At 38.0% G+C, this 10,893-nt stretch overlaps 1 protein-coding gene across 1 annotated transcript; it reads right to left on the bottom strand.

The window, feature by feature from the left end:
• Positions 1–1,822: 1,822 nt before the first annotated feature.
• LOC124273542 (jerky protein homolog-like) lies at positions 1,823–9,501 on the bottom strand. The gene is made up of 3 exons (XM_046708822.1): positions 9,034–9,501; positions 3,052–3,153; positions 1,823–1,912 (listed from the first exon to the last, which is right to left on the bottom strand). Exons 1-3 carry the CDS (start codon positions 9,499–9,501, stop codon positions 1,823–1,825), a joined length of 660 nt encoding a protein of 219 aa, XP_046564778.1.
• Positions 9,502–10,893: the final 1,392 nt, after the last annotated feature.

Raw genomic sequence — 10,893 nt, 5'->3', positions numbered from 1 at the left:
AAGATTATTTAGTGGAAGTTATTGCAGAATTAAACCTGATATACTCAGCAGCAAAATAAACGTCATTATGAAGTCAAAATTAGATAGGCACTGTAATCAAATCATTACAGAAATGGACATAATAAGCCGATCAAAAACATTTTTTGTGTACAATATCTTGACACATCAATGAATAACTCAAGTTCAAGACATTACGTGAACGTTTGCAGTCCATTCAGACTCTTGACTTCAGTATCTAGTGTGACCACCACGAGCAGCAATAACTGCAGCACAGCATATATGCATGGACTGCACCAATCAATTGATGAAGGCCATTGGTACCTGGAACCACACTCTGAGAGAAATCAGCTGTGTTCAGCCTTGATATGACATTGTTCAGTCTCCTCTGAATTTCATCCCAAAGATGTTCAATTGGGTTTAAATCAGGGCTAAGGGCTGGCCACTGCATAATGTTGACACCTTTCTGCTGTAGGAAGTTCCGTGTAGCTCTGGCAGTAAATGCTGGAAAATGTTGTTCTGGTGACGTGCGAAATGTGGTATGACGTGGGGTCTGAGAGCTTGGTCGATGTAACGCACCGCTGTGATGCAGCCTCCTCTCCCTGGACCAAGGTTCTGGAACACTACAGGACCCACTCTCTGGTTCAGGCCTATTCCACCATATACAGGCATCCCTCGCCATAGCGGGTCTTGGGGTCCATGGATGACCCCCCGTGTTATTAGACACCCGCGTTATAGTAATGATTACATAACGCAGAACATAGGCCAAGTAAAATCGTATTTGCCATGGACATAACAAAACTGCTATTTCGTGTATTGTGCCCAGTCAAAACTATATCGTATTGTTGGAGGTGAAAAAAACAACAACTTTGAAAATGAAAATAGATGTACGTACATGAAACTTGCAATCAAACATCACAAGACATGATAATTCAATTGTTGTTCCGTTATGATACCTGTTATTCAACTAAGCCGGAAATAGCAATCAGCTCGGCACAGATCGATGTTTTGGTCCAATGTACCGTTGATTCAGTTTAAAACGATCTGAAAATATAACATCAAAGAATTTCTATTCCATTATCAGAATAATTTATATGTCAAGCAGTTATTCTAACAGAGATCTTATATATTGCTATCGTATAAGTATAATGCATGTTTTCTACGAACATATTTAACATAATAATTAGCATTGCTAAGCACTTTGGGTTACCTGGCTGGATACATTTTACGTAGGAGACAGTTTGACAAGTCACCGCTGACTTCCCGCTGAACGTGCCACTTTGATTGTAAAAACAAAATGTTGGCAATTAATTGTCAAATATGACTTCAATGAGTCAATAACACGGGTCTTGGGGTCAGTGGATGACAAGGCTGTAATCTGTTCGTGATTGCTGAGAAAAATGTGAAATTGGTGCTATCGCGGTAGGTGCGAAAAACTGACCCTCACGAATGTGGTAAGCGGGCGTTGTATGGAATGAGGTAATGCCATTTCACTCATGGTTTCTCCGTTGTTATTGTAAACAGTTTTAATGAATGAAAATGGGATTGAATTTAATCAAATAAAATGTGTTTTCTGACATCATACATTCTCGGATGGCGGTGTTTACCCGCGCAATTACGCGGTGTTGCATCATAGCAAACATTGTAAGTACTCGGCTGATGATCGACATGTCTTTATGATAAAGTTATAATGATGTTATTGTATGTAATAATAACTAAGGTTTTTAGGGGTGGTGTTGTGTGCATTACTTTGTTTGTACAGGTTTGTTACCGCTACATATAATCACAGTATAACAAACTCACGTTTCCTGTGCAGTCTCCGGGTTCACGTCCTCAGGTTTTTCAAACATTTCTTGATCACCTCCCTGAGGTCTTCTATGAGCTCTAGCACCTCCCTTTGGACACTTGCTGCAATCTGTAATCACACACATGTTAATCTTTACCCATTGATGTGCCTTTTGCTATTTTAAAGTTTTTCAGAATTTGTTTTGTTGTAGTTTCCATGGAAACATTACTTAGTGCAAAATGTGTTTGATGGTTACCTGGCCACAGCATATCACCGAAACTATACATGCTAGGTTCACCAAACTTAAGTTAATCATGACCCACAGATATGCCATGTGCTAAAAAATAACAATCTTCATCTACGTCCACTTAATTGTGTGCAACAAGTTCAATTGTATGTCAGGTTTCCACGGAAAACACAAAAAAGTAATGTTTCCATAAATTATTACAGTAATCAGTACATGGCAAAACAATTATCTAACATGTATATAAAGTTTAGTAGAGTCAAGGAGAAAGTCTTGTGAGCTGCTGATCCTTGTCACATTATATATATCAATATCAGTCATTTCCATGTCCCAAAGTGGGAAGCGGGGGTATGTGAGCTGTGCTCACTTCTACACTTGTTTATTTTGCTCACGAGTATATATCATCAGTCAGCAACGCATCAGTGAAATCTAGCATACATCTACAGTCAAATCCCCATGAGTCATGAAAGGTGTTATCCGCGCTGGTTTGTTAATTGCATAAGTTAGCTACGCCGATTGACTTCTCATTCACTTACTTCGGCTTATTTATTCAAAATTGCTGTTGTTTCAATATCATGAATAATTTAGATTAAATTGAAAATAAAATTGCATTGAAAATAAATAAGATTGTATTTGAATATAAATAAAAATTGCATTTAAGAATAAATAAAATTGTATTGAAATGAAAACAAATGTACTGAAATGAATAAAGTTGCATTAAAAATGAAATGAAAGAAATTTTTAAAATTTAATATATATTTTACTAAATTATTAAATTGAAAATAAATCAAACTGAGTTGATCATGTATAGCTATTTGATAGCCCACTCAGGGGCATCCTTGGGCGGAGATCCTTCTGTTATTTTGGTTGGATGCCTCATCCTCGTTCTCATGTTGGCCTTAACGCGGGCAGTGGCGCTGTAAATTCTTGCTGAGTCCAGTGTCGACTTGTAGGTCCTGAGTCTGCTGGACTCCCCGGCAAAGGGGATCGAGTGCTATAAAGTGCTATCTTCTTCATCACTCACCACTGGTGAATTCATGTCCAAGGTGAGTACTGATGCTACTTTTTCCTTTCGTTGATCTGGCCAATCAATGGTCTCAAGGCATTTCAGGCGCTGTACAAGTTTCTGAAAATGACAGGTAGTAATGAATTACTATAGGGTATTTAAATATATTACACAAAAATCAGTCAAAAATATTCATGGTGTTACGAACTGTTTGTCGGAACTCAACTATAAACTGGATAGCTGTGATATACTGTTCCTAAGTGAACACTGGCTGAATGACAATCAGAAACCAATTCTAACTGATCTTCATGACGACTTCCATGTGTATGTCAAAAGCCAGCAGATCTTTTCTTCACCTAGAGGAGCTGGTGGAGTTGCATTGTTCATCAGGAAACAAGATAGTTGTAGTGTCTCGGTATTAAATATACCTAACAGTGAACGCATCATTGGTGTTAAGCTGACTAAATGTGGCATTCCAGTGTACATAGTTGGTGTGCGACTCCCATCGTCTAATGTCATGGACACTGTCTACGCAGAAGAACTCCATAATGCTATGGATGTATATGATACCTGTTCATATCATGGACAAACTGTAATACTTGGTGATTTTAATACTGACCTTCGGACTCTCTCAGCATTAAAACTTTGAGCTAAGTGTTTGCAGAGAGCTTTGAAGGAACGTGACCTGATCTCGATTGTACCACTAGACAATCAAAATGCTTACACCTACACTAGTAAATGTAGACAGGTTAAAACTATGATCGATTATGTTTTTGTTAACACTGATTGCAGAAGTAGCATTGTTGGCTATGATATTGACTATTCCATCCCATACTCTGTCTCAGATCACTACCCTATACTTATTTGTATGCATGTAACTGATGATGTACGTCAATATCACTATGGGGGTGAAAAGTTAAACTGGCGAAAGGCCAACAGCACTGATCTGATGCTTTATCGCTATGAGACTGAAAACTATTTCAGAAATGTCAGTTTAGATAAAGCATATTACAACACACCAGAGGAGTATATTGAAGCCTACCATAATTTCATCCTTGATTCATTACATGCTTCAGCCAATATCAGTATTCCTGCTTCAAAATTTCAATCCCATTTAAAACCCTACTGGAAGAGGGATAATTTAAAAAGCCATGTCATAACGATATCGACACATGCGTAAAGAATGGGTCCATATGGCTAAGCCACGAAATAAGGACGATGTTCACTACGTAAAATATAAGCAGGCTAAGAGAATCTTTCGGAAAGAACATTGCCGATCAAAACGTAAACTTCAAGATGAAAAGTTCAGAGACATTTCTGAAGCAGCCAAAGTTGATATTCAGGAATATACCAGGGTTACAAAAAGTACAAACGCGTAATAAAGAACGAAGTTAAAACCATTGTGTATGAGAACGAGACCTGTGACACTCCAGAAAGTATCTGTAACCTATTTGCTAAGTACTTTAGGGATCTCCCCCAGCCGTATGAAGATATCAATTTTGATCAAGATTTTACCTGTTTTGTTAATAGTTTTATTGAAGATCTTGTCACAAGACAAGACGTTGATGACTGTAATGACACCAGTATGAATCTTTTATGTCCATTTACTGGTGATGAACTATTGAAAACTGTAAAATCATTGAAGGCGGTAAATCCTCAGTCCCGGATCATATTGTAAATGAGCAGGTTAAATTTAGTGGAAGGTCACTCATCAACAACCTTCTTACGTTTTATAATGATATTGTTTCTTATGAATATGTTCCTAAGTTGTTTAATGTGGGAATATCATGAATAAAAGTTGTTATTAAAGCTTAATCAAGCATAGTGATTTTGCTGTGTATTTGCTCTATAAATCAAGCATTACCTCAATTTTAAGTAGTTTTTTGTGTAAAAATACTTCACGCAATATATTGCAACACATATCGCAATACATGCTTTGGCATCGCAATATATCGCAATATGAAAATTCTCTGCAATACCCACCCCTAACATTTACTGCTTGTTTAAAGTTGCCCATCGTGTTTCTCCGAAACGCTGTCAACAGGGAGCGCGATAGTGTTTATTGTGCTTTCCCAACAAGTAACAGTACCAGTTATCATCATTTCTTAATTTTTCAATACGCTAATATGCACATGTTGCAGTGCGGTTGAACTTATCAAAGTTAACTCTTTCAATAGTTGTTTGCAATTTTCGTAATGTTTGTTTTCTCCGGGAAAAAAGGAAATAAAAAAGGTAAAAATGCACATTTCGCCTTCTAGTTATATTTTGTCAGTATCTTCTGCATGGTATCCGTCGAGTCCATAAAACGCAAATGGAAATTTAGCTCAATATTCAAAGTTTACTCATTGCATTAATGGGTATGTTTACACAAATTAAAAACTGCTCTTTTTATGCACTGAACTGTAATGTCATACATTCACAACATAGCCCGCATTATTTTCATCCAATTCTCATAATTTATTAGGGGTGGTGGGGTAGCCTAATGGTTAAAGCGTTGGCTCGTCACGCCGAAAACCCCGGTTCCAATCCCCACATGGGTAAAATGTGTGATGCCCATTTCTGGTGTCCTCCGTCGTCATGTTGCTGGAATATTGCTAAAAGCGGCGTAAAACCAAACTCAGTGAGTCAGTCAGTCATCATTTATGAAATTTCATGTCAGCACATGAATGCTCACGTCACATCCCCCCAACGAGTTTGGGTCTAGTCTTCCGAGAGCATAATATCTGTAACGTCTACAATGTAAAATACTCACAGTGATTTTATCTCTCTTAGCCTTTCGCTTTTTGTTCTGTGTCAATGTGTGAAATACTACGGAAGTAAAAGTCAAGCTGTCTGCACAAGCGCTACAGACAGGTGTTAGCGATAACTGGTACGCGGCGATAACTGGTCGCTAGCCAGTACACATCATTATCATAACTTCCTTCATTTGCAAAAGTTTCTTCAATTTAAGAGCATGTTACGTCACTTCATGCTGAAGGTTACTTCCGTACATATCATGGTAAGGTATTCTAAAGGTGTTCAAAGTTAACAATGGGGTTGTACAGTCCTGAAATCACCACAAAATAAATATATTTTTATATTTCATTCGTTTATTAAGCGGGCCATTCTTAAGGTGCGTCAAAATTATCAGCTCTTTTAATATTCTATCCCAATTAACACCTTCCCTGCATTTGCAATAATCATAAGAAGTGTGCACAGGGTTTCTAACCTAGAATTTCACCTGTCTTAAAAAGTATGAATGTGAAGAAAATCAAAATGGGTGGCCTTGCTAAGGCATAATGTCGTACCAACTATATCAATGGTATCTGGAAACTTTGCATACACATGTTATGTCTAATAATATTACGTTCACAGCACTCAGTGTGTACCTTGGGAAAAAAATCATAACACATTAGGAAATCGGTCGTTTGTGTAAAGTGTACGGTGCTTAATTATACATTTTAACTTTAATTCAATTCTCCAAGTAAAATTTCACATAAGTAATACTATATATGTGCCACCTCTTGCACCTTCCCTTACATATATATGTAATAAATTATTATTTTTAAATTTATACATATGCTTACACATGCATTTTACCGATTGTCCTTGCATTCGTTAACCTAAAATAAGTCGTCACTCTTTCAAACGGCAGAGTATTAACTACCTGAAATTAACACGTCCCCGTTGTTTTGGCAGTCACTTTAATCCTTACGTTTATGTAAGGTACATGAACTATGCGAAAACGTGCATCACATCAGAACTGTTTCTTAACTGGTTGCTAACATTTCACACACATCATATTTAGTCGCCACCTCCCCCATCCGTGTCTCACGAGGAAGCTGGTGTCTGCATTCACCAGTTTATCAGCTTCTGTGAGTGTGCAGGCGTCTTATGTCTTTTTACATATGGTCCGTAATTCGGATATCCTGTAATTTGTTTCTCCGTACAATTTCAACAAAAACTCAAGTGTCCGTATAAACGGGGCACTAGTGTACATGCCATATACAAATATACCACCAACATAAATGCAGTGGGCATGTCTTAATTATTTTTGAAATTCCTTTCCAAATCGCTTATTGCAAGTGAAATCATATTATCAGGGTTAGGTATTTGCTCATATTTAATTATTTCAAAAAAAGAATTTAACTGTTACACTCATATTTTATGATAACTGAGGGCAGTTTTAATGTCAGTGTATACATAACACATGTTCAGTCTTAGTTGTATCAGAAAAAATACCATATGTTACCATTTCATTTTTCTCACACCAAGACATTTTGGTCAAAGTTACATAACCCTTTGTGGGAATAATGACGCAATGTAATTTAAATTTGAAAAAAAGAAATAATTTGTAAGCAATAACTAAAGTGTGAAACTAAACTAAACTAAAGTGTGATAAAATTTACTTTTATGCTTGTTACACCACTGACAAACTTTTTCCAGTGCATAGTTTAAAAAGTTTATTTTAAAAATATTTTATTACTTTCCTGTGTTCAATTTATCATGACTATGTTTTAATGTGTTGACCATTCAAAAACATAAACATTTAATTCAGTACAACGCTTTGTATTTTCTTATTTTCCATAACGTCAATTTGACCTTTTTTTGAGATTCACCAATATACGTCTGTTTTCAATCGGCCACTTCATAACAGTGTGCAACTCACCAAATAGCCAACTTATGGCTAGACAACAGGTGCATTAAAACAGTAGCATGTGCATCTATACACAACAACCCTAACACTAAGCTGCTCCAAGTCAAATGGGTCTAACAACGTCATTCGCCTAAAGCTATTTCAACGCACATAGTTTATGGTGTGTTTATTGTGTACATAGAACTCTCGGCTAATGTGGTAAACATAAATTCATATAACCAAAAATTAATTACATCTGAAATATGTAAGGGTTTGGCTATAACACTAATGTACAGAAACTATTCATCATGTCAAAAGTACAACACGAAAAGGTTAATTTTCGTGAAAACTTGCCCTTTAAACAATTGCTTAGCATGGCTTCACATACATAGGTAGGTGGTATGTTTTTTCTGGTGTAGGTTAGTCACGTACCTGTCAATAAACTGTGGCTGTCACAACGCCACGGCTACCACAAGTTCAATCACAATACAGTCGTCCCTTGCAATAATGCAGGTCTCGGGGTCCACTGACGACCCCCCGCATTATCAGAAACCCGCGTTATTGCTAATGTGGAATGTAGACCGTCGGGTGAGAAACTAATTAACATGTACGTGTGTATACACAAAACGTTTGTCTATCTGGGAATGGTTACAAAATTAGCAAAACTACGAAAATAAATTTGTACCCAAGTATTTGTGTGTTTTCGTTTAGTAAGATTGATCTTTAAAATGCAAACATGGTAAGATATGGTAAGTGTTACACTGCTTGTTTCACTATCAAACTCACAGACTGACTGTTCAGCCATTTTTCTAAACGAAGCAATGTTCCGCATTTCCCCAATAAAGAGTTCACTGTAGGCTTGCTTCCATAATGTAACAGTATGGGTGTTATTTATCGTTCAGATATTTATTTACATGCCAGATAGATGTAAATAAGGACTTATTCTTTTCAAATGTCGATGTCAACTCACATACACAAACACATGGAGAGGCGGCGACATGCGAGCTGCTTAGCCAATCAAATAAATTGTACCAGTTTGTTTACAAAAAGGGAGGCAGTGATTGGATGATCGCTTTAAAATCCGGAGAAAGTCTGCCTTGTCACAAGAATGAAGAGAAACACGAAGTGAGCTTTAAATAAAACTGCATTTGTTTAATGACATGAATGTGTATAATAAAAACTACAAATATTGCTCAAAGTATATATACATGTATTTACATGTTTATAGTCCTGCATAAAACAGTGCAGAAAGTGTTCCACCATTTTTCGATAGTTTGCTGTGATACGCTTTGCCATGCCATGTGGGAGGTAGTGATTGCATCTTTCACTGTAACGGTCCTTAGGAAATCCACGGGAGTGAGTCCCGATTCAATGGCTCTATTCACAAGTCCTCTTCGGTAGTGAGACTTGTAAGCTTGGATAATGCCTTGATCCATCGGTTGGAGGAGAGAGGTGGTGTTCTTTGGGAGAAGCACTGCTCTAATCTTCCCGTCATGCAATATCAGCGTGGTCGTAGGTGGGTGGGCGGGGCAGTTGTCCATCAACAGTATAGCCTTTTCCTCAAGTCTTTGTAGATATTGTCTGACTGCAGGAATAAACTTATGGAAAAACCATTCTTGAAAGATAGCTGCTGTCATCCAGGCATTCTTGGAGGCGGCGTAGACAGCAGGTAAGATTGATCGGTTGACATGGTGGAGACAGCGTGGATTCTGCGACGTTCCTATAATGAGGGGCTTCAGCTTATGCTTTCCTGTTTTGTTACTTGTCAGCAAAACTCTGACGCGTTGTTTGGCCTTCTTGAACCCAGCTGGGCGTTTTTCTTCTGGCATGGATAAGGTTCTGTCCGGCAACATCTTATAGTATAGCCCAGTTTCGTCACAGTTATATATTTGATCCGGCTCCAGACCTTTTGGACTCGATCAGCTGCCATAGTTCAGTCGGATAACTACTAGCTGCTTCCTGGTCGGCAGAATGACGTTCCCCAGTCACCGAAAATGACTTAATTCCATGACGCGGTTGGAAGCGTCATAGCCACCTAGAGCTGGCCTTGTAAGAGTCCTCGGATCCATGAATCTGTCTGGAAAACTTCTGTGCTTGAATTTTCACAAACTCCCCAGATATTGGTGTTCCGTCATGTCTCGACTGTGTAAACCATGTAAAAAGAGCTTTGTCCAGCGTCGTGTCGTATGCTGTCTTAGCTTTCTTTAAGCCAAGACCTCTGATATCTTCCGTCTCCATCACGAATCCCTTCAACTTCTCCTCATCTTTTAAACAGCCCCTGAGGGTGCCTGATGGGACTCCAGTGCTGCGACTGACCCTGGCCTGTGACTCTCCATTCCTAACTCTCTTGATAAGGGCCAATTTCTCTGCAACTCTTGACGTTTGTTCTTCGTAGATGCCATGGTGAAATTCACATTTGGTACAACTGCGACCTGAACTTTTATACAGAAAATGATTTCAGCACTCACTTCTCCTATTTTGAATATGATTACAGCTTAATTGAAATTGTTACAAAGTGCTTTGTTTCAGGCTATCTGTACTGAGAATGTTTTCTTTTTCATATTTGATGTGATTCTAATTATTTTCCGGTTATTGTCCGGATTCCACTCCGGTTGACACTGAGCACGCATCCACCATGTTGTTACTCCAACGACAACACGCGGCATGTTTGATGTTCAAATTAGTTTAGACAGTTCAAACAGCTGATCTCATTAATTTACTCAAGCAACAGATAATGCAACAACATATGAGGTAGATGTTTATTTAACAATCAAGGATCAATTGACGATCCCAAATAGATATGGAGAACACACGTTGTTATGGATGGATTTTTAGGTCAGTGCTTTGCTCTTGTTACGCAACGTGTATTCACATGAACTTTTTGGGAGCCATGCTTTACCCCGCGGTTTAACCGAATCCGCGGTATCGAGAAACGCGTTATCGCGAGGGATGACTGTATATATAAAAATTGTCGTAATTCCTTAATTACCATAGTATTATTTGCTACAAACAATTCTATTTCAACTTCATAGTAAGTCAACAATAAACATCACTCAAACTGTACTTACTCTTGGAAGTGTTTTTCAACTGTCATACACGTGTTTCTCAGTAGTAATGTTGTGTGTTTGCTCATTGGTGTCTTTCATACAAATGCACCCACTACAAAAATAAGTTGGTTTCAGGAACACTGAAACTGAGAGGAAACGGCATGGAAACCACCATTTCCAGTTGGTTTCCATGTAGTT

Source organism: Haliotis rubra, unplaced genomic scaffold, assembly GCF_003918875.1.
Source record: "Haliotis rubra isolate DU_JTF1 unplaced genomic scaffold, ASM391887v1 Scf1814, whole genome shotgun sequence".
Classification (NCBI taxonomy): domain Eukaryota; kingdom Metazoa; phylum Mollusca; class Gastropoda; order Lepetellida; family Haliotidae; genus Haliotis; species Haliotis rubra.
This window is presented reverse-complemented; position numbering and strand designations above follow the sequence as displayed.

Coding starts and splice junctions, on each gene's coding strand:
- LOC124273542 (XM_046708822.1), bottom strand. CDS start 9,501: ATGTTGCCGGACAGAACCTTATCCATGCCAGAAGAAAAACGCCCAGCT. Junction 3,154..9,033: donor CTCACTACCGAAGAGGACTT/GTGAATAGAGCC, acceptor TGTCATTTTCAG/AAACTTGTACAGCGCCTGAA. Junction 1,913..3,051: donor TGGACATGAATTCACCAGTG/GTGAGTGATGAA, acceptor GTGTGATTACAG/ATTGCAGCAAGTGTCCAAAG.